Source organism: Nuphar pumila, chromosome 13 (genome assembly GCF_984573655.1).
Source record: "Nuphar pumila chromosome 13, dmNupPumi1.hap1.1, whole genome shotgun sequence".
Taxonomy (NCBI): domain Eukaryota; kingdom Viridiplantae; phylum Streptophyta; class Magnoliopsida; order Nymphaeales; family Nymphaeaceae; genus Nuphar; species Nuphar pumila.
The window spans coordinates 70,000,524-70,027,020 of NC_143261.1; the positions used below are offsets into that span (position 1 = coordinate 70,000,524).

Below are 26,497 nucleotides of genomic sequence, written 5' to 3' on the forward strand. Positions count from 1 at the left end.
ATTTTTGAAAATTTTTTGTAAAGATAAAGATTTTGTATGTGAAGACTGTATACTTGAAAAAATGCAAATGACTCCTTTTGGATCAAGTACTTCTTTGTCTAGTGAAATTTTTGAATTAGTGCATTCGGATGTATGGGGTCCCACTCCCGTTATGTCAAAAGAAGGATATTCATATTATGTTATATTCATAGACGATTTTGGTAGACATATTTGGATTTACTTCCTCAAACTCAAATCCAAAGTTTTTTCGTGTTTTAAATTTTTTCATAATCTTGTTAAAAACCAATTTAAAACAAATATTAAAGTTTTTCGCTCCGACTCAGGGAGAGAATTTTTTTCGAATGACTTTCAATCATATCTAAAAACTCATAGTATTGTATACCAACGATCTTGTCCAAGGACTCCTCAACAAAATGGTATTTCTGAAAGAAAACATTGTCACATTATTGAGACTACTAGAACTCTTCTTATTTCAAACGAAATTCAAAAAAAAATTTGGGCCGAAGCCGCCCTCACCATAGTATACCTAATAGATAGAATGCCTTCTCAAGTATTGGAAAACAAATCTCCTATTGAAAGACTTTTTAAAATTTCTCCTGACTTGAAAAGGCTAAGGGTATTTAGATGTAAGTATTTTGTGCTTTTTGAAAAATATAACTCTCTCATAAAGCTATAAAATGTATCTTTCTTAGATATGACGAAAATAAAAAAAGCTATCGATGTTATGATCAAACAAATGACAAACTTTATGTTTCTAGAAACGTTATTTTTCTTGAAAATGAAAATGGATTTGATTTTGAAAAAACCTAAGGAAGAAACCGAGTATGCCTTTTTATTTGATTCATTACCTAAATCAAATAATGAAATTGTTAATGATAATGACAATGGAAATTTTTAGTCTATTAATGACTCTAGTGAAGAAAGAGAACCATCCCAAGATCTCTTACAATATTCTAGACGAGATAATGGGGAGAATCCATGTGCCTTTAAAAGATATAATCAATTAACAAATATTGAAGAAATTAGAGTTATAAGATCTAAACGAATCCATAGGCCTCCAACTAGGTTTGTATCCTATGAATCTTTCTTTCCAAACTATAGGGCTTGTCTTCTAGCGATCCATTCATATCATGAACCATCTAATTACAATGAAGCTAAAAACATAAAGGAGTGGGTTGAAGCTATGAAGATAGAATTAGATGCATTGCACAAGGCTCATACCTAGATAATTCAACATCTTCCCAAGGAAAAGAAGACTATAGGGTGTAGATGGGTTTTTAAAATCAAAACAAAAGGTGACGAGTCTCTAGAAAGATATAAAGCACGATTAGTTGCAAAAGGATACTCTCAGGAACATAGAATAGATTATGAGGAAACATTTACCTCAGTAGCTCGTATGACCACAGCTAGGTCTCTAGTTGCAATAACATCTATTAGAAAATGGCTTATATATCAATTAGATGTTAAGAATGCATTCTTAAATGAAAATTTAAATGAAGTATACATGGATCCCTCCTTGGTTTAACTATTGAAAATGGTATGGTTCTTCGACTTTAAAAGGCTTTATATGGGCTTAAACAAGTCCCTAAAGCATGGTATGATCGGTTTAGTAATCCTGTATTGAACTTTGGTTTTAAATCCTGTTACACTGACACTGCTCTGTTTGTAAGATCTACATGTACCTCACTTATTATTATTCTCCTGAATATTGATGACATGATCATCATTGGAAATAGCCAGAAGGAAATTAAAGAAATCAAAACTATGATTAAAAAATCTTTTGATATGACTGACCTTGGTTTTTTGAGATATTTTTTAAGAATTGAAGTAGTTTACTCGTCAAGAGGGTACATTTTGTCTCAAATCAAGTTTGCAGCTGATATTATTGCACGTTGGGGAATCACTGACACAAAGTATGTTGATACTCCTGAAGTGATAAATGCAAAAATGAGAGCTGAAGACGGAGTATTATTAGATGATCCAACTCCTTATAGGCAACTTATCGGATCACTAATGTATGTCTATTACCATACCTGACAGTGTGCATGCAGTACACAATGCAAGTCAGTTTCAACATGTGCCCATATCGGTTCACATGAGTGCAGTATTAAGAATAGTTCGATACATCCAGAAAACTATCTCTAAAGGGTTATTTTTATCTTCTTCTTCATCTTTAAATCTTATTGCTTATACTAATTCTGATTGGGGAGGAAATCCTAATAACCGTCACTCAACTACTGATTTTTGTGTTTTTATAGGTGATTCCCTCATCTCTTGGCGATGCAAGAAACAACAGAAAGTGTTCTTATCCTCCAAAGAAGTTGACTACAGGGCGATGGCTACAATAACCACCGAGGTTAAGTAGATGAGAGCATTACTTTTAGATATGGGAGTTGATATTTTAGAACCTTTAAAACTATGCTACGACAACAAAAGTACCATATGTAACGAAGTGCCAAATGAGTGAGGTGATATCCCCAAGAGCAAGCACGAGCGCACGCACATACACAAGAAGCCACTAATGGGCAAGATTGCAATAAACCATAAAAGTGGTAAAACACACAAAATAAGGTGAAAAAATATATTCCACTCACATGAGGCTTCACAAGGAGCTTAAAGAATAGATGGGGTCAAGCCCCTTATTTATACACACTAAGGGACCCAAGGAGGGGCTCCCATAGAGTCGTTGGAGCCCCTCCAACGATCATATTTATGATCGTTAGAGGGGTCCAACGACTCTTTGTGGACTCCTCTCAACTAATAAAGAAAGAAAAGAAAAAAAGAAAAGAGAAAAAGGAGCATATCTTTTAGGATATGCGTGTACAATATGAAAAGACTAATTTGCCCCTATTGGGTATTACAAAAGAAATATATATATTTATATATGTAGATAGACACATAGACATATATACGTAGAATATATATGTGTATGTGTCATAATCTCTCTCTCTCTCTCTCTCTCTCTCTCTCTCTATATATATATATATATATATATATATATATGTATAACATATTTTAACACCCCCCCTCAAACACATAGTGAGATCACCGAGAGTTTGCTAAGGAGAAAGTAGAAACGAGGCGATGGCAAAGCTTTGGTGAAGAAGTCCGCCAACTGGTACTCAGTAGGAACATATGATAGTTGAATGGTGCCCCGTAAAAACTCATCACGAACAGAATGATAGTCCATCTCGATGTGCTTTGTTCGTTCATAAAAGGTGTAATTGCTGGCAATATAGATAGAACTCTTGTTGTCGCAGCACAGCTTCGAAGGAGTTGAGAATGAGACGCCCATATCTTTAAGCAAACTTCTTAACCATACAATCTCAGTGGTGGTAGTGGTCATTGCACGATACTCTGCTTCTGCAAAAGAGAGAGAAATTTTTTGTTGCTTCTTACACCTTCATGAAATAAGTGACTCTCCAAGAAACACACAATAACCTGTGGTGGAAATATGATCATCGGGGTTACCCCCCCCCCCAATCAGAGTCAGTATAGGCAAGTAAAGTGAGAGGTGAAGAAGAGGGTAAGAATAATCCTTTAGTTGTGGTGTTTTTCAAATATCTGATAATCCTCATTACTGCAGCCATGTGAATAGTAGAAGAAGCAGTCTGAAATTGGCTTGCACTATGAACCGCATGAGAAATATCGAGCCTGATGATAGATAAATATGTTAGTGACCCAATCAACTGACGATAAGGCATGAGATCTACTAAAGGAGTGTCGTCATTGGCTCTCATCTTGGCATTGATCACTTCTGGAGTCTCCATCTTCTTGTCATCAGTCAGCCCAAACCGGGCAATAATGTCGGAGGCAAGCTTCATCTGAGAGAGAACATACCCCTTGGAGGAGTATGCAATTTCAATTCCTAAAAAGTACCTTAGAAAACCAAGGTCAGACATATCAAAATTTTCTTTGAGAATATTTTTAATAAGGTTTTAACAAGCAAAGCAGTATCAGTATAACATGAGAAAAAACCATTATTGAGAACTACTTTGCTAAAAAGATCATACCAAGCTTTTGGTGCTTGTTTAAGACCATACAGAGCTTTATTTAACTTTAGAATATTTCATTTACCAATTTCAAGACCTGGTAGAGGATCCATAAGAACTTCACATAGAGTTCCATTTAAAAATATATTTTTAACATCAAGTTGATATATCGGCCATTGCTTGATAGAAGCTAAGGCAATTAATGTTCGCACACTAGTCATTCTATCGACTGGAGCAAAAGTTTCTTCATAATCAATCACATATTCTTAGGCGTAGCCTTTTGCAACCAAACGAACTTTGTATCTTTCTAGAGATCCATCACATTTGGTTTTGACTTTATATACCCATCTACACCCAATTGCCTTTTTCCTAATGGTTGACGAATAATGCTCCAAGTTTGGGCTTTGTTAAGAGTCTTTAATTCAATTCTCATGGCTTCAATCCAATAAGAACGATCTTTAGCTTTTTTAAATGAAGTAGGCTCATGATACGAATGTATCAACATGAGACAAGTCCTATAATTAGGTGAAAAAGATTCATAAGACACAATTTTTTGTGGTGGCCTACTATTACAAGAAGATCTCCTAGGTTGATTGTCATCAATAGGTTCTTCTAAAGAGAAGTCTTGAGAATATCTTTTAAGGACATGTTGATGTTCATTTCCAAATCGCCGGGTATATACATTTATATCATTAAGGTTCGCATTTTGAGAAACATTATCATGTTGTGGTATATCATTATGATGTGAAATGCCATCACAAGTATTATCGCAAATAATTGCATCTGGGGACTCAATTCTCGGATCTAAGTCAAATAGGAAGAAATAATCAATGTCTTCTCTAGATGTGTGGATATCAAAACCATTTTGATCTTCAAAAAAGTTTACATTTCTTGACACATAGAGTTTATTGTTCCGAATATCATAGCATCTATAGCCTTTTTTTATTTTCACCATAGCCAATGAACACACATTCAAGAGATTTGGGTGATAATTTATCTTGTCCTTGCACAAGCACAAAGCATTTACATCCAAAGATCCTTAGTCTATTAAAATCTGGAGTAATTTTAAATAATTTTTCAAAAGGTGATACATTTTTTAAAGATGAAGAGGGCATACGATTGATAAGATATGTTGCGGTAAGTAGAGCTTCGGCCCAAAAGTTTTTAGGAACATTTTTAGAGACAAGAAGTGTTTTTGTGGTTTCAATTAAATATCTATGTTTCCTTTCCGCAAGACCATTTTGTTGCGGAGTTTTAGAACAAGATCGTTGGTGCAAAATTCCATTTATTTTGAAATAACTTTGAAAATCTTTAGACATGTACTCACCTCCAGAATCAGATCTAAATATGGCTATATTGTTTTGAAACTGATTTTGAATAAGAACATGAAATTCTTTAAAATTATTGAAGACATCGGATTTGTTTTTAATAATGTATACCCATGTATATCTAGTAAAGTCATCAATAAAAGTAACATAGTAGGAATATCCGCCTTTGGACATAACGAGTGCCGGCCCCCATACATCAAAATGGACAAGTTCAAAAGGTCTTTTTGACACAAAATTACTATGTGAATACGATAGCGAATGAATCTTTCCAAGAATACAATCATTGCATATAAATGTACTTGTATTACAAAATTTTTCCAAGAAAGAAAAGAGATACAACTTGGAAATACTAGGATGTCCAAGCCTCTTATGTCAAGTCTCAATATCTTTAGATTGAACATGATTACAAAATGAGTTGGATGGCAAAGACAAAAACTCCATATAATAAAGATCCCCTCTTCTATGGCCTTGCCCAATCCGCTTCCTGGACCGGAGATCCTGCACATAGCAATGAGTGGGTAAAAAAGAGACATTTCATTCAAAATCGGTAATTTGAGAAATGAAAAAAAAATTAAATTAAGTTTTGAAATAATTCGGATTTTGGAAACAAAAAAATCTTTGTTTTGGTCATAAGTTTTTTCAAGGTTTCCAATGCCTTCAACATCCAAAGATGTTCCATCGGCGGTGGAAACATATGATTTGAATTTATTGAGACTTGGTTTTGACAAAAGTGATGCATTCGGAGTCATATAAAAGGAGGCACCCGAGTCAAGAATTCAAGAGGTCATACCTGGAAAGGAAGAGATGGTGGCACCAGAAGTGGATGGTGTAGAGGATGATGGAGTGGAGTTCATCTTCATGAATTGTTGTAGAGTTTCGTTAAGACGAGCAATGGACTCCTTTATGTCTCCATCTTTCTTTGAATCTTCATTTGTGTTTGGAGGAATTTCACCAACGGAAGCTACTTTCTTCTTGAATTTGGGGCAATCCGGACGTATATGGCCCAGTTCATTACAATTATGACATGATTTTTCTTCCTCCACTACCATTATTCTTCCAAAAATGAGGTGGTTTATATGATCTTACATTGTTGTCGGGTCTAGATACGGCATGAACTTCATTAATATTTCTTTTCAAGGCCAAATGAGTTTCTTTTTGACATAAGTCGGCCAAAATGTCACTTAGAGGAGTAGAAGCCCTATGAAGAAGGGATCCTCTAAGTTGCTCATGAAATGAAATGGGGATCTTCGAAACACGAGCTTTGATTAACAAGAGCAAGTGTCAAGAATGACACTAAAGCATAACCCTTAAAAAGGGTATAACTGGAAACAAAATAAAAATAAAAATGTATTCTTTATTGATATGAAAAACCAATTGCTTAAGAAGCATTGGAGTGAAATACAAGAGGGGCTGCACCCCTTTATATACACAGCTGAAAGAGGACTCAATAGAGCTGTTGGGCACAGTCCAACAACTCTATTTAGAGCTGTTGGAATGTGTCAGTCCAACAGCTCTATTAAGAGCTGTTGGACTGTGTCAGTCCAACAGCTCTATTGCTAGTCAAGTCTGGACAGGACTTGACTAGCAACAGTCATTCTAGTTCAAACTGAACTAGATGACATAAAGACAAAAAATAAAAATAAAGGAAAAAAAATACAAAAAAGAAAGAAATTAAAAATGTATTTATATATATAATAATATAATATTATTATATATACATATATGTACAGTTTTACATTTTAACACTCCCCCTCAAACTTACGGTACAATGAGCGAAAGTTTGTCTAAGAGAAAGTGAAATCGGGGAGCAGCGAGAGGCTTTGTAAAGAGGTCTGCTAACTGATATTCTGAAGTGACATATGGCAGATCAATTATCCCGTGTAGATATTCCTCTCTGACGTAGTGACAATCCATTTCGATGTGTTTGGTGCGTTCGTGGAATGTTCTGTTACTGGCAATGTAGATCGCACTTTTGTTGTCACAACACATTTGTGAAGCCTTTGTTGCTTCAACTCCCATGTCAACAAGCAGTCGTCGGAGCCAAACTACTTCCATGGTCGTGGTTGCCATGGCTCTGTATTCAGCTTCGATGGATGAGAGAGATACCCTCTGCTGCTTTTTACACCTCCACGAGATTAATGATTCCCCTAAAAAGACACAAAAGCCAGTGGTTGAGTGTCTGTTATTGGGATCACCTCCCCAATCAGCATCAGTATATGCAATTAAATCAAGAGAAGAGGAGGAAGATAAGAAAAGTCCTCGTGAAAGAGAGGACTTGATGTATCTGATAATACGCATGACTGCTCCCATATGAACAGAAGTAGGAGCATGTTGAAATTGACTTGTTGTATGAACAACATGTGCTATATCTGGTCTGGTAATGGATAGATAGGAAAGTGCCCCGAAAAGCTGTCTGTAAGGAGTAGGGTCTGCAAGAAGTTCTCCATCATCAATCTTCATTTTAACATTAACAACTTCTGGAGTGTCAACTTTCTTATCATCAGTAATACCAGACCTGAAAACAATATCAAAAGCAAATTTAGTCTGAGATAATAAATATCTTCTAGGAGAATAAGCAACTTCAATGCCTAAAAAATATCTCAACAAGCCCAAATCAGTCATTTCAAAATGAGATTTAAGAAGTGTTTTGATTGTTTCAACTCCCTGTTTATCGCTTCCGGTGATGATCATATCATCCACATAAAGAAGAAGCACAATGATTCCTGCATCAGAATTCTTAATAAACAAAGCAGTGTCAGTTAAACAGAATTGAAAACCAATATCAATCATAACACGACTAAACCTATCATACCAAGCTTTTGGTGCTTGTTTAAGTCCATAAAGAGCTTTTTCTAAGCGAAGGACTTTACCCTTAGGAATACTTAGACCAGGAGGGGGTTCCATATATACTTCTTCAACTAGCTTTCCATTTAAAAAAGCATTTTTGACATCCATTTGAAAAATAGACCATTTTTTGATAGAAGCTAAGGCAATTAAGGTTCGGACAGTAGTCATACGAGCCACCGGAGCAAAGGTTTCTTCATAATCAATCCCATATTCTTGGGCATAACCTTTGGCTACTAAACGGGCTTTATATCTTTCAAGAGTACCATCACTCTTGGTTTTAATTTTATAAACCCATCGACATCCTATAGTTTTCTTCCCTGGAGGAAGATCTTGAATATTCCATGTAGAAGCCTTTTCAAGTGCATCTAATTCAACTTTCATGGCTTCTATCCATTTGATATCATTTTTTGCTTGAAAATATGTGGATGGTTCTTCATATGAGTGAATTAATGCAATAACTGCCCTATATGTGGGTGAGAAAGACTCGTATGATACAAACTTTTCTGGAGGCCTCGAGATTCGAGATGATTGTCTAGTTGGAATGTTAGAATATTTCTCAAGTGCACATGGAGTATTAGACTCTTGTCGCCTGGAATATTGAATACTAGTATCTCTATGAACTTCTTCATTTTCAACATTAAGATCAATAATTCTTGGATCATCATCAAAGTTACAATCAAGGTCATATTCATCAGATGTTGATGTTAGATCTAGCAAAAAGGAGTACTCAGTGACGTCTTTTAATTTTCTAAAATCAAAGAAGCTCTCCTTTTCAAGAAAGGAACATTTCTAGACACATATAGTTTATTATTTTTGAAGTCAAAACATCTATAACCTTTCTGGTTTTCAGCATATCCTAAAAAGGCACAGGGAATCGCACGAGGGGAAAGTTTATCATTTTTGTCAGTAAATATGAAACATTTGCACCCAAATATTCTTAATCTAGAGTAGTCTGGAGAAATGTTCATAAGTTTTTCAATGGGAGTGATATTTTGTAACGAAGAAGATGGCATCCTATTAATGAGATAGGTGGCAGTTAAGGCAGCTTCTGCCCAAAAGTTTTTAGGGACTTGATTTGCTATTAATAAAGTTCTAGTGGTTTCTATAATATGGCGATGTTTTCGTTCTGCCAGTCCATTTTGTTGAGGTGTATAAGGACAAGATCTTTGATGTGTGATGCCATGCAATTTAAGATAATTTTGAAAATCTGTGGATAAAAACTCTCCCCCTGAATCTGTGCGAAAAATAGTAATATCATTTTGAAATTTGTTTTTAACCATATTATGAAAAGTTTGAAAGTATGAAAATACTTCAGACTTATGTTTGAGAAAGTACATCCACGTATGTCGGGAGAAATCATCGACAAAAATAACATAGTAAACAAATCATCCTTTAGAAATTACTGGTGCAGGACCCCAAACATCCGAGTGTATTAATTCAAGTGGTCTTGAAGAGAAAAAGGTTCTGTTCTGAAATGGTAATCTTTTCATTTTGCCGAGAATACAATCTTTACAATCAAATGATTCAGAGTTACAAAATTTCCCTAGATTTGGAAAATGTTGGATTTTGGCTATATGTGGGTGACCAAGTCTCTTATGCCACAGTTCCAACTCTATTTTTTGAATATTATAACAAAAAGCTTTCTTCGGCATTTCCAAAAAATCCATGTAATAGAGTCCTCCTTCTCTATGGCCTTCCCCAATCAGCTTGCCTGACTGGCGATCCTGTACCCAACAACCATGAGAAGAAAAAGAAATATTACACCCATAATCAGAAATTTGAGATACAGATAAAAGATTTAAATTTAATTTGGGAACATGTCTAATTTCTGGAATAAAAAAATTTTTTGTTTTATAAATTTTTTCAAAATCTCCTATTCCTTCTATTTCAAGAGAAGTCCCATCAGCAGTAAAGACCTTTGACACACTTGTTTTATTTTTAACACATTTGGATAGACTTTGATTATTTGGGGTCATATGAAAAGATGCACCAGAGTCAAGAAGCCAAGAAATTTTACCTAAATCAGAAAAAGATGAGGCTGCTGCGCCGGTTGAAGCTTCAGATGAGGAAGAGGCACCTTTGATGAGAGGCTGAAGGATCTCCATTAGTTGGGCTAGGGAAACTGGTGCATCCTGATCTTTAGGCTCCGATCCAGCAATTGCAGCTCTTTTTTCTCTCAGCTCCTTAAGTTTGGGACATTGTGGCCTGTAGTGTCCCGGTTCATGACAGTGATGACAAATAACTTTCTTCTTATCATAGTCACCATTTTGTCGGTTAAAGTGAGGAGGCCTATATGATCGAACATGATTCCCTGGTCTAGACACGGCTAAAACGGAATCATCTTCAATTTTTAAAGAACCTTTCCGGAGACGATTTTCTTCCATTGTTAACTCTTCAATAGTTTCCACAATAGAAGGAATTTTTCCCCGGTGAAGTAGGGCCGATTTAGTGGTTTCAAATTCCGGCCTTAATCCAGTGATAAACTGGTAAAAATGTTCAACATCGAGTTGTTTCTGACGAAGCTCGATGTCTTCGGCACAATGCCACTTTGGTTCTAAAAGGGAAAGTTCTTCCCAAAGTTCGGACAACCCATTGTAATATTCACGAATAGTTTTGTCTCCTTGTGTCATCATTCGAACTTTTTCTTGGAGGTTGCACACGTGTGCAATATCTTTAAGGGAATACATATTCTTAAGGTATTCCCATGCCTTATCGGCATGATCAAATTTGGCAAGACTTGAGCATTTTTTAATGTCAACGCTATTGATAAGCCATGACATTATCTTCGCATGAGATATTCTCCATTCTTTCCATTTCTTCTCGTATGAGGCAATAGCCTTGATTTTCTCTTCTTCCGATAGAGGGACGTCTTTATCTCCCTCCTTTTTAGTAAGAGATAGCTTAGGTTCCGAATCGGAACCATCCACAATCCCCCATAAGCCTTTTCCCCATATATGGTGCTTCATGATTGAAGCCCATGTTACATAGTTCGTATCGCTTAGTTTCATAGGCATGATGGTGACTTTATCATTGTCATCCATCGATTACAAGGAGAGAAAGAATAGGGATAGAAGAGAAACAAGAAGGAAAATGAGAAAGAAAGAAAAAAAAAAACAATACAACAAGATGTGAAATCTTCTCCAATGAAGTGATAAAACACTTCTCTTCAAGTGGCGAACACTTTTGCAAACGGGCACAGAAACCGAGGCAGCTTTTCCTCAAGATTTAGTACTTCCGCGGCTCTGATACCATGAAATGAAATGGGGATCTTCGAAACACGAGCTTTGATTAACAAGAGCAAGTGTCAAGAATGACACTAAAGCATAACCCTTAAAAAGGGTATAACTGGAAACAAAATAAAAATAAAAATGTATTCTTTATTGATATGAAAAACCAATTGCTTAAGAAGCATTGGAGTGAAATACAAGAGGGGTTGCACCCCTTTATATACACAGCTGAAAGAGGACTCAATAGAGCTGTTGGGCACAGTCCAACAGCTCTATTTAGAGCTGTTGGAATGTGTCAGTCCAACAGCTCTATTAAGAGCTGTTGGACTGTGTCAGTCCAACAGCTCTATTGCTAGTCAAGTCTGGACAGGACTTGACTAGCAACAGTCATTCTAGTTCAAACTGAACTAGATGACATAAAAACAAAAAATAAAAATAAAGGAAAAAAAATACAAAAAAGAAAGAAATTAAAAATGTATTTATATATATAATAATATAATATTATTATATATATACATATATGTACAGTTTTACATTTTAACAGCTCAAACTCAGGACGAACTTGCCTCATGGCAATAGCACTACCTTCCCATTGAGGTTCGAGAATAACAAGTTCATCCCATAAAGAAGATAGGGCACTATAATAGTCCCTAATACTCATATCACCTTGCTTGGTTTCTCTTACCTTTTCTTGTAGAAAGAAATGCCTAGCAAGGTCTCTTTGAGTGTACATGTCTTTCATAAAAAACCAAGCTTCAATAGCCTTCTTGAACTTTGCAAGATTTGCACAAATCTTTAATTCAACATTATTCATGAACCATGCTAGAATTTTAGCATGCTCACTTTCACAATCTTCCATTTTTTAAGAGAAGTTAAGAATAACCTTCCCTTTTTCTTCTTCGTTTAATGCTCTTTCCTCATTTCCTTCAAACTTAGTTAACTTCATTTGTGGTTCCGGAATGGTTTCACACACATAACCCCAAAGTTTTTTACCTTTGAGGTTATTTTCCATAGCGGTCGCCCACATCCGGTAATTGGTCCCATCCAATTTGAATGAGAGGTCGATTTTTACAGCCTTGTTGGCCATTTATAGAAAAAGAGTTTGAAAGCAAGAAAGAGAAGAGATATTACTTTGTCAAACAAGGATCTGATGAAGCTTTTGTTAAATTATGTATTCAACCATGTAATCTATTTTATATATTTTATATATATAAGGTAATACATATACATATATTAATATATATGTATATGTATCTACTTATTATATATATAATATATATTTTTCCTAAGAGTAGTTGTAGGGTTAGTTTAGTCTTTTTACACATATTCAATTTCTTGAATATGATTGTAATTTATTTTTACAATTTCCTTTTTCTTTTTCTTAAATCCTTTTTTTATTTTCTTTTTATGTACTTTACCTTGGGGGGGACAACACACTAGTCGTTGGACCCCCTCAGGGGCTCCAACGACTATGTGTGGAGCCCCTCTCAAGGCTCTCTCTTGCCCTATAAATAAGGGCTTCCTCCCTTGTATTTGTATGCTTGTGGGATTATAGCCCAAGCTCTTTTAGTGAAACTTATGACTTTTGGGTTCACATTTGTGAGTTTGTGTTGTGCTCTTTGTGCATAAGTGTTCTTGTTGTGCGTGTATGCTCACTTTTGTTTCCTATAATATTATAATATTATTATTAGTATCTTGTTGGAGATACTTTTACATGGTATCAGAGCCAGGTTGGTGATAAAGGATCGTGGATTTATTTGTTTTTCGAGTGCCTCGAAAAGTGTGCCTTCGGACATTTGAAGATTGAAGTGGTGGAGCTTGCTTCTCAAATATTTTGGAAGAATCTTGTGCAAGTAAGAGCTTAAAATCTTGTGTTGGTGCGTATTTCTCCCTCCCTCTTTACTCCTTAATGGGTGAAAAAGAGTCTCATTTTGCTCTCGGCTTTAAGCTAAATAGATTCAACTATCATGTTTGGGCAGGGAACATGGAGGCTCATATAAAGGGGAAGGGTCTATGGGGTTATGTGCAAGGCACAATCCCCGAACCGGAACCGAAAATCACCATTGTTAATGGAGGTGAAATCAAAATTCTCGATGGAGAAGAAAGAACCAAAGCTCTTGAAGAGTACTCAAAAAAGCATGAGGAATGGGAAATGAGGAATTTTAAAATCCTCTCTTGGATTTTTTCCTCTATAGAAACAAGAATCAATGCAAATATCATCAAGTTTAAGAAGGCCTCTCAAGCTTGAGAATATCTTGAGAAGATGTACACGTCTAGGGATCTATCCCATAAATATTATCTTCAAAAAAGGGCGCTAACGCTTCAACAAGGGAAAATGTCTATAAGAGAGTACTTTGCCGAGATCTCTTCTATTTGGGACGATCTTGCAATGCTCGAACCAAAATGGAGTGGAGAAGCAATAGAGCTTCGCCACAAACAATTAGAAGAAGATAGGTTCTTCGATTTTTTGAATGGGCTTAGGCCTGAATTTGAACAAATTCGGTCTTCCCTTTTATCCGCTTTCACTTCTCCTTCTCTTGAAGATGTAATTACTAAACTTAGTGGGGAAGAGACTCGCATGAAAATTAGCAAGAACCATCCAAGTGTTCTTGCTGCTCCTCACATTGAAGAAAATGAAGGTGCTAATGTCGTATCAAGACTGGGGAATAATTTAAGGACCTACAAGCCCCCTCACTTCAAGAATCAAAACTCAAGTGGTTAAGGAGCAAAGAGAGACTATAGCAAGCTTACATGTCATTTTTGTAAAGAGTCGGAGCATATTAAACCTATTTTCCCAAAATGAAAGAAATTGCTTGCAACGGCTATGACATCTCAACCGGAGGAACGGCCATCATCGTCAAATGGGTCCCTTTCTCTTCAACAAATTGTAGAAGCCATACAACCTCTTCTCAAGGGAGGGATTTCCGGAGCCGCTATGACTACTTTCTCACATCCCGGTAAGACATCTTGGCTTCTAGATTTCGGTGCATCTTTTCACATGACCCCGAGTGCTTATTCTCTTTCCGAGTTTTCTAAAAATTCTCTTGCATCTTTTGTCTCAACGGCGGATGGAACACCTCTTGAAATTAAAGGAATAGGTAATTTTGAAAAACAAGATTTCTTTATTCCAAAAATTCGTCTTATACCAAAACTAAGTTTAAATTTACTTTCGGTCTCTCAACTCTCGGACCATGGTTGCGATATAAAATTCTCCTCTAACGAATATTGGATACAGGATCGACGGTCCGGGAGATTGATTAGGGAAGGCTCTAGGAGAGGAGACCTGTACTATGTTGATTTTCTTCAAATTCCCAAGAATCAATTTTGTAATGTTGCTCAAAACAAAGATATTCATATATGGCATAAGAGACTGGGACATCCCAACATTGTTAAAATCTCTTATTTGCCTTTTATTGAACATCTTTGTAAAGAGGATTTTGTATGTAATGAATGTATTCTTAGGAAAATGAAAAGTATACCTTTCTCACAAAGATCCATGTTTACGATAAAACCCTTTGACATTATTAAAATCTCTTATTTGCCTTTTATTAAACATCTTTGTAAAGAGGATTTTGTATGTAATGAATGTATTCTTGGGAAAATGAAAAGTATACCTTTCTCACAAAGATCCATGTTTACGATAAAACCCTTTGAAATTGTTCATTCCGATGTATGGGGTCCAGCTCTTGTAATATCTAAAAGAGGATTCTCGTACTATGTGATTTTTGTGGACGATTACACTAGATTTTGTTGGATATATTTTCTTAAACATAAACATGAAGTATTTTCAATTTTTAAAACTTTTCATATGATGGTTTTTAATCAATTCAATGGAATTTTAAAAATTCTTAGATCCGACTCCAATGGCGAATACCTTTCGAACGAGTTCAAGAGTTACCTTGAAAGTTATGGTATCCTCCATCAAAAATCTTGTCCTAAAACCCCTTAACAAAATGGATTAGCTGAACGAAAGCATAGGCATATCATTGAAACAACTAGAACCTTGCTCATTTCGTAAAATATTCCAAAGAAACTCTAGGCTGAGGCAGCTCTTGCATCGGTCGATCTCATAAATAGACTTTCATCAAAAAATTTGAACAAGATTTCTCCATTTGAAAAATTGTATGAAAAAGAACCTGATTATAGTAGGTTGAGGGTTTTTGGATGTAAATGTTTTGTTCTTACTGATAAAAACGACAAACTTTCTCTAAAGGCCATTCCTTGCGCCTTTCTTGGTTATTCCGAAACCCAAAAGGGTTTTCGATGTTATGATGTTAAAAATGACTAACTGTTATGTTTCTAGAAATATAAGCTTCTTGGAAAATCTTAGTGGTTTCGAAAACCATGAATCTAATGACAAAAACATAGATTATTCCTTTTATTTGACCTGTTAACAAAAAATGATGATACTAGTGATGATGAGACAAATCAGAATGACTCCAGTGATAATGAAACCAGGGAAACCAGTCCTGGGTCTTTCACATTTCCTCAAAGTGTTGATGAAGAATCTCCTAGGGACCCCATCACCTATACCTATAGAGATAGAAACACCTTCAGAAGTGCCCTTGAAAGATATAATGATGATAGTAGGACTGCTTCTCAAGGTGAGGAGAACCTTTATAGTACCGAAAGACATAGAAAAACTCCTTCTAGGTTCATCTCATATGATTCATTCTCACCTAAACATAGAGTATGTCTAAGCGCCATTCATTCATATATAGAACCTAGAAACTTCGAGGAAGTACAAAAATGTCCTGAATGGATAGCTGTTATGAATAATGAACTCAGAACTCAGAAAAGAGCTAAGACATGAGAATTTCAAGACCTTCTTAAAGGTAAGAAAACAATAGGATGTAGATGGGGATTTAAGGTTAAGACTAAGAGTGATGGATCCCTCGAAAGATATAAGGCCTGACTGGTTGCAAAAGGATATAGTCAAGAATATGGAATTGATTATGAGAAGACCTTTGCTCCAGTAGCTCGTATGGTCATTGTTCATTGTCTCATCATTGTTGCATCCATTAACAATTGGAACATCTATCAAATGGATGTTAAGAATGCCTTCCTGAGTGGTGATTTGAATGAGAAAGTTTATATGGATGCCCCACCTGGAATGGAGACTCCCAAAGGGAAAGTGTTTCGTTTTAAGAAAGCACTCTATGGCCTAAAGCAAGCCCCTAAGGCTTGGTATGACAGGTTTAACTCACTAATGTTGGAAAATGGATTTTCTTCTTGTTTTACTGACACTGCTTTGTTTGTTAGAAAATCCAATGCAGGGATTGAAGTAGCATACTCTCATAGAGGGTATTTTTTATCTCAAACTAAGCTTGCTTCTGAGATCATTGACAGGTTAGGTATTACAAATGAAAAGATTTGTGAAACTCCTGCTATAGTAGGAGCTAAAATGAAGATTGATGATAGTATTCCTCTTTCAGATCCTACTCCCTAAAGACAACTTGTTGGGTCATTGATGTATCTGAGTATTACCAGACCAGATATCTCTCATGCAGTCCATACTGCAAGCCAGTTTCAGTACGCACCAACTTCAATCCATATGAGTGTCATCTTGCGAGTCGTAAGATACATAAAGGGTACTCTAAATAAAGGAGTTTTTCTTTCCTCTTCTTCAGATTTAAAGTTAATTGCTTATACTGACTCTGATTGGGGAGGTGACCCAAATAACTGTTACTCCACCACTGGTTTTTGTGTGTTCTTAGGAGACTCACTGATTTCGTGGAGATGTAAGAAGCAACAAAAAGTTTCCCTATCTTCAAATGAAGCTAAATATCGTGTCATAGCAACTACTACCATGGAAATTGTATGGATTCATCAGTTGCTAGAAGACATGGGGATCTCAATAGAAGGTCCCACCAAGTTGTGTTATGGCAACAAAAGTGCAATTTATATTACGAAAAATCACACTTTTCATGAGCGGACTAAACACATCGAGATGGTGTAAGAACTTCAAAAAAAAAATTTATTGATATGGGCCGGATCCGGACTCGAGGCCACCGCCCCTCGCTGTCATTAAAAGACAGCAAGGCAGGCAGGAGAAGGGTTACGAAACCCCCCTCACCGCCTCTCGCCCTCTGTCTCTCTGTTTCTCTCTCTCGCTCGTCCACTGTCACCAACGCCGGCGACCCTCGACAACCGCCCCCAACGACATCGGCGACCCCTTTTCCTCTCCGGCGAGCTTCCTCCGAAACCCACCCCTAGTATGTCGTCTCCTCCTCTTCTCCCCTCTTTTCCTTTTCTTCTCCTCTTTCGTCTCTTTCCCCCTTGTTTCTCAATTACGCAGGGAGGGGAGGGCTGAGCCACCTCCCTGCTGCCCTAGGTTGCAGGGGAGGGGTAAAGCCCCCTCCCTGCGAGCCATTTTAGCGAGGGAGGGGCCGTCCCTGTGTCACGCAGGGTACGGGAGGGGCCGATTCCCCTCCCGGTGCCCTTCTGGCTGCAGAAAGAGGGGCTGAGCCCCTCCCTGCTTTCGTTGCTGAGGGGGAGGGGCTGAGCCCCTCCCTGCTTTCGTTGCTGCAGGGGAGGGGCTAACCCCTCCCTACTTCTGTCACGGCAGGGGAGGGGTCGAGCCCCTCCCTACTTCTGTCACGGCAGGGGAGGGGTCGAGCCCCTCCTCCCTGCCCCTTTTGGATGTTCCAGCAGGGGCCATCGGCCCCTGCCCTGTTTATTTCAGCAAGGGCAACAGGCCCCTGCCTCTTTTTGATTGTTCTAGCAGGGGCCATCGGCCCCTGCCCTTTTAGTTGTTCTAGCAGGGGCCATCGGCCCCTGCCCTTTTTGCTTGCCAGCTGGAGCCGATGGCCCCGTGTCCTTTGTGCACGAGCCTATACCCTTGGCAGACAGGCCCGGGTAATCTCCGGAAACTACATCGTGATGGCGGTAGATCATTGCAATCGTTGGTCTTCAACGAGGAATTCCTAGTAAGCGTGAGTCATCAGCTCGCATTGACTACGTCCCTCTTTTGGCGGCAAGGGTCATTTGGCCTTGCCCCATCCTTTTTTCGAGTCAATTGGGACGGTTGGCCCCAGCCCTATCTATCGGAGAAGTCGAGTTTGCTTTTGTCTGGGTTTGCATGTTAATATCGCATATTTGCAGCTACGACGGATTTCACTCGTGCTCCGCGACCCGAGCCGTCAATCGTGTACATCCGCAGGCGCCAGCAAGCTCGTAACTCTCCAAGGTAGGGGAAGATTGCACGAAAGACTTGGATAATTGAATTAAGTTCAATTAAACTAAAAACGATCATTAAATAAATATATATATACAAATATATATATTTATACGAATATACACTTCACTCAAGGACGCGGTTTCGCGATCCTTGCCCTTTACCTTCTTACAGTTTTTACTTGTCGTCGTGCATCGCGTCGAGGTTTAGTGTTGCACTTCTGCTTACCGCCTTTACCTTGTCGTCGCGCTCTGCGCCTAGGCTCTTGCTTTTGCATATGTGTTGGTATTGCCTTGCTATTGCAGATGACGTGCAGGTTCTTGCTCTTTGCGTATGCCTTAAAGGCATCCTCGTGAAGGATACAAGGGGCATTTACCACTCTCTCTCTCTTGCGACGAGAGTTGAGTTGGGAGCTAGCGTTACATCCTCGTCTAAGGAGAAGGATACCTTGCAAGGATCCTGACTTTTCGAGTATGCAGTCCTGCAGACGAGTTGGGGTTCAAGCAAGCTACTTAGCAGGGGTTTTATTGAGAAACCTGTATCCCGTCTATTGAGGCCGGTATCGAGTCATGCAAGGCATGTAGATACCCCGATAGCGGATGAGATTCTAGAAAATCGCATGCATAATGTTGGCATAAGGTACTGTTGTTTCAAAAGATAAAGTAAAATTGATAAACATTACATCTTTGTGAAACACTCCTGTTAAGGCTTTTATTGAGGAGCTATACCCCCTTCATCATAGAGTACTTGTAGTCGTGCACGACACGTCTAGTACTGCAATGATCGGATGATACGGTCGTACGACCTCGAACAATGCTAAATGCACAATGCTGTAATCACATAAATGGCCTTACATTCGCCTTCACAGGCAAGATGCTCGAGTGGTTTAAAGACCAAAGCATAGGATGGGTCGTTAGTTAAGCAACCCCTAACGCACCCATTCGCTTCTGGTTGTTCTGTCAAGGGAGAGGACAGCGCGGTACAAAAACTCCAATGGACAGGTTGTTAACAACCACCCTACGGGCAATGATCCGGCCTCCCCAGTCATTGAAGTTAGGGGAAAGGGGCTACAATAGTTAGCTCAACACTTCTGCAGAAGTTGGATGCATCTGTGGCACTGCTTTTCAGCCTCTAGAGAATCCTCTCTCGGCTAAAGTCGTCTCCTTTGGAGCGGACTCAACTAGCTATTCGGATTATTGAAAATACATAGAATAACAGACGCCCAAACTAGTCTCAGTTGTTTCTACGTTTTGCCTGCGCGTACCCGCAGGCCAGTAATATCGGAACATAAAGTTTGTTTACATTGGTTGTTGGGTCGTGGGATTCGCTTGCACTGCTAATTCGTTTGCACTACTGATTCGTTTGCACTACTGATTCACTTGCACTACTGATTCGTTTGCACTACTGATTCGCTTGCACTACTGATTTGTTTGCACTACTGATTCACTTGCACTACTGATTCATTTGTACTACTTATTCACTTGCACTACTGACTCGCTTGCACTATTTATTCGCTTGCACTACTTATTCGCTTGCACTACTTACGCGTTTGCACTATTTATCTGTGTGCATTGCTTACCTGTTTAACTAAATATCTGCTTTAAACTGCGTAACCTACTGAATTAAATTTACATAATTCAGTTTCTTGTAGTCTCTCTTGTGCACCTACTAGTTTTTCGCGAAATTAACTCATTCTATGGGTACAGGTGATGATTAGGTACACCACAGGCGATGGCGTGATGGTAAGATGGCTCCAAGACGTTCTTCTTCCTGCTCTTAGTTCGCGTCCTGATGTTTGGGGTTTTGTAACGGATTTTCCTTGGGATATCCGAATTTTGTACTACTTGGAGAACTTTTTAAATGAAAGTGGTTTTTCCAAGTGTTTGCAAGTAGCATGGGTTGTGCGTTTTGGTTCTTTTAGCTAACGCGCCCAAAGTTGTCAGCTTGCCTTTCTGAAATTAACAAAAGAATAGTCTTCCGCTGATTTCATAAACCATCTCTGAGATAAAGAGATTTTTTTTAGTCTTTTGTCTGTTTTTCTGAAAGGTTTGCAAGTTTGAAATTTTGGGGCGTTACAACTTGGTATCAGAGCTAAGGGAAGCAAGGATTATTGACTATTGAGCATCTGCATCGCACTGTGAGTATACTTTTTCCTCTTGCTTAGTAGGTGCATTTTGTATTGTTAAGCTAAGTGGCTTGACACGTTCTGCTTATGTACCAGCATTGTTGGGTTTACATAAACTACTCATGTTAAACATGAATAGTACTTATGCTTTTTTTTGTTTCGAGCTTCCTGAAATTTCTAATTATTGGTATTCCTTGTTTACTCCAAGGATGGCAAGGAACTCGAATGAAGGGTCTGCTGACGAATGGTCAGATCAGCGGGGATTCGTGATGGATTCCCTAGGTTCCTTGGCAGCGGCTATGCGAGACCAGATTCGTTCCCAAAGGGAACCAGCGCCCGTTCCTGAGCCGATCCCGCATACCGCAGTGACGTATGAGAAATTTCTGAAGCTTGACCCCCCGACCTTCGACGGCAAGCCCGACCCAGACATGGCCGATAACTAGGTGAAGGAGGTGGAACGAGTGTTCGAGGTCTTGTCAGTGCCCGATGACAAGAAGACGTTATTCAGGACCTTCAGGCTGAAGGAGAATGCCCGCAGTTAGTGGGACATGGCCAAGGGTGTGCAGTTTTCGGGAATTTCGCCCATTCCTTGGGAAGCTTTCAGAAAGGCTTTCTTGGAGAACTACTTCCCGCCTCACGTGAGAGAGAAGAAGGTGGAGTTCTTGGAGCTCTGCCAGGGCAATTCGAGTTTGACAGATTACATCGCCAAATTCCAGAGTTTGGAGCCCTACTGCCCCAACCTGTTCGCGGATGATCGCGAGCGAGCAGGAAAGTTTGTTCGAGGGCTGAAGGAGGGACTCATGTATCGGGTCCTAACGAGCATGCCATCAACCTTCTCTGCGGCAGTTGCTGCCGCCACCCTCCTGAGTGAAGCCTGGGAGCGCACTAAGAGTACTCAGAGCAAGAGGCCACCCACTATGGGTGGTGAGCCGAAGACACCTTCCGGCGACCCAGGCAAACGACTGTTCTTTCCTGTAAAGAGCGAAGAAGGAAGGAAACGATATCCTCCTTCGAAACGTCAGCGGCCTCAGGGGAACCCTCCAGCCAGGCAGCAGGCTGGCAACGTATGCCCCAGATGCCAGCGATCTCACTTTGGGCAGGCGTGCCCGCTCGACACAGGTGGATGTCTGTATTGTGGCAAGATGGGCCACTACGCCCGTGATTGCCGCAAAAAGGCGACTGACGATTCCAAGCAGACCAGCGGAGCACCTCTGCTCCCTCGGCCACCACAGTCACAATAGCAGTATCAGATGCCACAACCGCAGGCAAGCGGTCAAAGGAGGGCGCTGGGACGCGTCTACTCAGCCATGGCCGAGCAGTTGACCAAGGGCGACCTAGTGCAAGGTACCCTTTTTGTCGCTAACCAAGCGGCTTTTGTGCTTTTTGATTGTGGTGCCAAACACTCTTTTATTTCGGTAAATTTTGCCGAGTTTTTGCACATACCTGTAAAACCCTTGCATAATACCCTTGAAGTGTATAACCTGATTGGGAAAAACACCATTTGTGCGGCCTACGTACCAGAGTTGGACGTAGTCTTGGCAGATTGGCATTTACCGGCTTGTGCTATCCTGCTAGTGATGACGGAATTTGACGTCATCCTGTGCATGGATTGGCTGCACAAGTATCATGCCAAGATTTTCTGCCGAGATAGCAGGATTGTCTTATCTCTACCAGGAATGCCCAAGATGGAATTCAAGATCGTGAAACCCGTTCGGGCGAGCAAGTTGATTTCGTCGCTGAAGGCGCAGAGCTACCTGAGGAAGGGATGCACTGCCTTTTTTGTCAGTGTCATCCAGTCCGAGCCGACACGAGTCCCGATGGGAGACTTGGAGGTTGTTCGAGATTTTCCAAACGTCTTCTCGGAGGAACTGCCAGGCCTTCCTCCACCTCGTGAGGTGCAATTCAACATCGAGTTGTTGCCGGGTACTGCGCCAATTTCTAAGGCTCCATATCGGATGGCACCAGCCGAGCTCGAAGAGCTCAAGAAGCAGTTGCAGGAGTTGATGGATCAGGGATTCATCTGCCCCAGTGTCTCGCCCTGGAGAGCTCCTGTCTTGTTCGTGAAAAAGGACGGATCATTGCGGTTATGCATCGATTATCGGATGCTTAATCCCATCAAGCCATACAAAGTTCTAACTCTCAAAAGTGGACTGAAGCAATGCATGAGAAAATTAAATCAATGAGGAACAATGACGTGTGGGATCTTATCCCATTACCTCAAAGTGTGAGACTCATTAGTTGCAAATAGATATTTAAAACAAAAAAAGATTCAATGGGTAATGTAGAAAGATATAAGGCCTGTCTTATTGCAAAAGGGTTTACTCAAAGAGAAGGCATTGACTACACAGAGACTTTTTCTCCGGTTTCTACAAAAACTCTTTTAGGATTATGATGGCACTTGTGCCTCATTATGATTTAGAGTTGCATCAGATGGATGTTAAGACTGTATTCCTTAATGATGACATCGATGAGACAATATATATGGTGCAGCCAAAACATTTTGTCTCAGGCAATGCCAAAAAAGTGGCTTGCAAACTAAATAAATTCATCTATAGATTTAAGCAGGCTTCCTATCAGTGATATCATAAATTTCATCAAGTTGTCCTCTCATTTGGTTTTGAGATGAATGTGGTTGATGAATGCATATACCATAAGTTCAGTGAGAGCAAATATATTTTCCTGGTTTTGTATGTTGTTGACGTATTGCTTGTCAGTAATGATATAGGCATACTACACGAAACCAAGAGATTTCTGACAAAAAAAATTGAAATAAAAGATCTTGGGAATGCCTTTTTTGTATTAGGAATCCAAATACATCGAGACTGTTCTCGGGGTATTCTTGAATTATCGCAAAAGAGCTATATCGAAAGGATTCTGAATAGATTTGGCATGAAGGATTGCAAACCAGGGGATACTCATGTTGCTAAGGGAGACAAGTTTAGTCTTGCTCAGTGCTCCAAACATCAGTCTGAAATTAAGTATATGAAACAAATTCCCTATGCATTTGCTATGGGGATTCTTATGTATGCTCAGGTATCTACGGGTCCGGATTTAGCGTACATTGTTGGGATGCTAGGCAGATATCTTAGTAACCCAGGTATGGATCATTGGAAAGCAGCCAAACAGGTTATACTGTATTTGCAAAGAACAAAAGGTTACATGCTTACATACAGGAGGTCTGATCAGTTGGAGATCATTGGGTATTCTAACTCTGACTTTGCAGGATGCCAAGAAAGTCGCAGATCTATGGCTGGTTATGTTTTTATGTTGGCTGAAGGAGTTATTTCCTAGAAGAATACTAAGCAGATACTCATTGCTTCTTCCACCATGGCAGTAGAATTCGTAGCTTGTTATGAGGCATCAAATTATGGAATATGGTTACGTAATTTTGTCACAAGGCTTCGGATTTTGGATAATGTTGAAAGATTGCTAATGTTATTTTGTGACAATAATTCAGTAGTGCTATATTCCAATAACAATAGGAGCTCGTCAGCATATTGACATTAAGTTCCTTGTTGTTAAAGAAATAGTGCAGAATGGTCAGATATCGATAGAACATATTGGCACAAACTCCATGATTGTGGATCTGCTTACCAAAGGTTTGCCACTCAAAGTCTTTCACGAGCATACTCCTCGAATGGGTGTCTTATCATTTTATGATATGCTAGTTTAGTGGGAGTTTGTATTTGGATGTTCTATGATATAATAAATTTCTTTAGTATAAAGTTAAAGTTTCGGTTTCATTCTATACTCATTTTGTTGTGATTTCACTAAAGTCTAAGGAAGGACCAGTTGAAAATATGTGTGTTTGATCACATTGAATGTAATTTTTATGCTTCACATCTATACTTAATCCATGTCATTTGGTTATGGTAATATATGTGATCATTGATGGATCCAATTACGTTATTTGTAATGAAGACTGCTTTGGTTTTATATTGACATGATCAATGAACCAGATTGGTAGAGATAGCAATTGATAAGATAGTGTTTTTTAGCTCATAAGGTTATAACGTGTGATTATAAGGTTACATATGTGGCTCAAATAGGAGTTTGTTGAAAAAAATCGTGTGGGCCTACATACGTTAAACCGCATATTATAAATTGTCTAAGGTTCAGGCCCAGTTTACGTGATCCAATTCGGTTAGACCATATGATATTTCATATGGTATGGTACATTGTATGAATAGACCGGTTCAGTTTACAATTCTATAATAAGTTGAATTGAAGACATACTCCTAATTGGATACAAATTAGGTTATGGTCTACAAACCTTATATAATGACCCTCTCTTTGAAGCTTCTCATAACCGTAAAGAGATTCAATCTCTCTCATAAGGTTTAGAGAAAGGAATAGAGCTACTTAAGATGATACCCATCACCGATCCACTGGAACGCTAATGGATTCAGATATGCTTGAGCATCAAGTTTTTGTTTTGATTTCAAAGATTTAGCGAGAACATGTTTGGTTTTAGGTAGATTTTCAAATCCAACAAACTATGGATTTTCCGTTCATTAATTGAATTGAAGGAAGTTTAATCACCACCAGCCAAAATCCTTTGCCACTAGATATGAACTGGAAGCAATTCTGGATAAAGCAAATCAGGTATAGTAATCGTCCCAACAAAAATTCAGTGCAAAATCACTTGCGCTCCATTCGAAGAACTTTAAGGTAATCCGACGATCACAATCAAATTAATCCAAATGGGTTGGTCCTACACTAGTATAACATCTAATTCTAGCCGAAAAAGGTAAAAAAAGTCGTGTCATTGCCACAATGTTCAAATCGAAACACGCTAGAAACGTGCATTCTAAAAGATACCCAATATCAGAACAAGAAAAAATACGCAGAAACAAAACAAATCCAATCAACCAAACAACCCATTGAACAATAGAACCAAATTACTTGAAAAGCTAACAAAAAAACACCCAGCAGGAAAAAACACAAAAAACCAAACTTGAAACAAGAAACCAACAAAACCATAATGGAAACAGAATACAAATTCCACTTATAAAAAATCGAAAAAATTAATCTCCATCCACAAAGATGCGAATTTTCAACAAATTAGAAGAAATCAGCAAATGGGTATCGTTTAGAGGGAATCTTTCACGCACCTCGAATATGAATCTATCGAGGAAGAACCTCACGAACGGGAAGAAGATCGCGAGGAACGGCAATAAGACGAAGTCTCCGTAGACGGGGTACGATTCTTTCTCCCACTGGATTCCATCCAACCATTTTAAATCCAACATTTTCCCGGAAAAAACACGAACCCCTGTTCGAATTTCGTAGAATCTAGCAGATTCAAACGCTCACGATTCGCATCGAAGGCCTCTCATAGATCTCTGAATATCAGAGAGAGAAAGAGTTGAAGACCAAGAAGGAATGTTCAGATATTTAAATTGTTGAGTATATTTTCCACCAAAGGGCTGACTATATTTTCCACCAAAGGGCATCCAGAATTCCTTAAATGACGATTGTGGTACTGTTTTTTGTGTATCAAGGAGCACGCTGATTCAGCTTGCAAACTTCCAATGTCTCGAAAATAGAATGTCTGATTCGGGTCCTGGACCCGGACCTGAAAAGTACTAGAAAGTAGAAACCAAGTTTTTGAGATAATGGACTTCAAGAGCCTGCCTCCATTTTTTATTTTTAATAGAGTTTTGGCATGGTTTCGGGTCAGATACTCAGATATTCCGATTTCAAGCATCGGATCAGGTTTGGTAAGCACAATTTTATGGAATCTAAATGTGGATTGGAGCTCAAATTGATCAAGGTTTAAGCTGTTTACAAGCAAAAAA

The 26,497-nt window shown here is 38.7% G+C and overlaps 1 protein-coding gene across 3 annotated transcripts in view; it reads right to left on the reverse strand.

The window, feature by feature from the left end:
* Positions 1–26,056, reverse strand: part of LOC149818638 (ASC1-like protein) — a 79,590-nt gene extending 53,534 nt beyond the window's left edge. For all 3 annotated transcript variants that reach the window (XM_089985234.1, XM_089985233.1, XM_089985235.1), the window contains exon 1: positions 25,811–26,056. In XM_089985234.1, coding sequence (XP_089841360.1) covers positions 25,811–25,948 — 138 coding nt within the window. In that variant the 5' untranslated portion in view covers positions 25,949–26,056. The remainder of the gene's footprint in view (positions 1–25,810) is intronic.
* Positions 26,057–26,497: the final 441 nt, after the last annotated feature.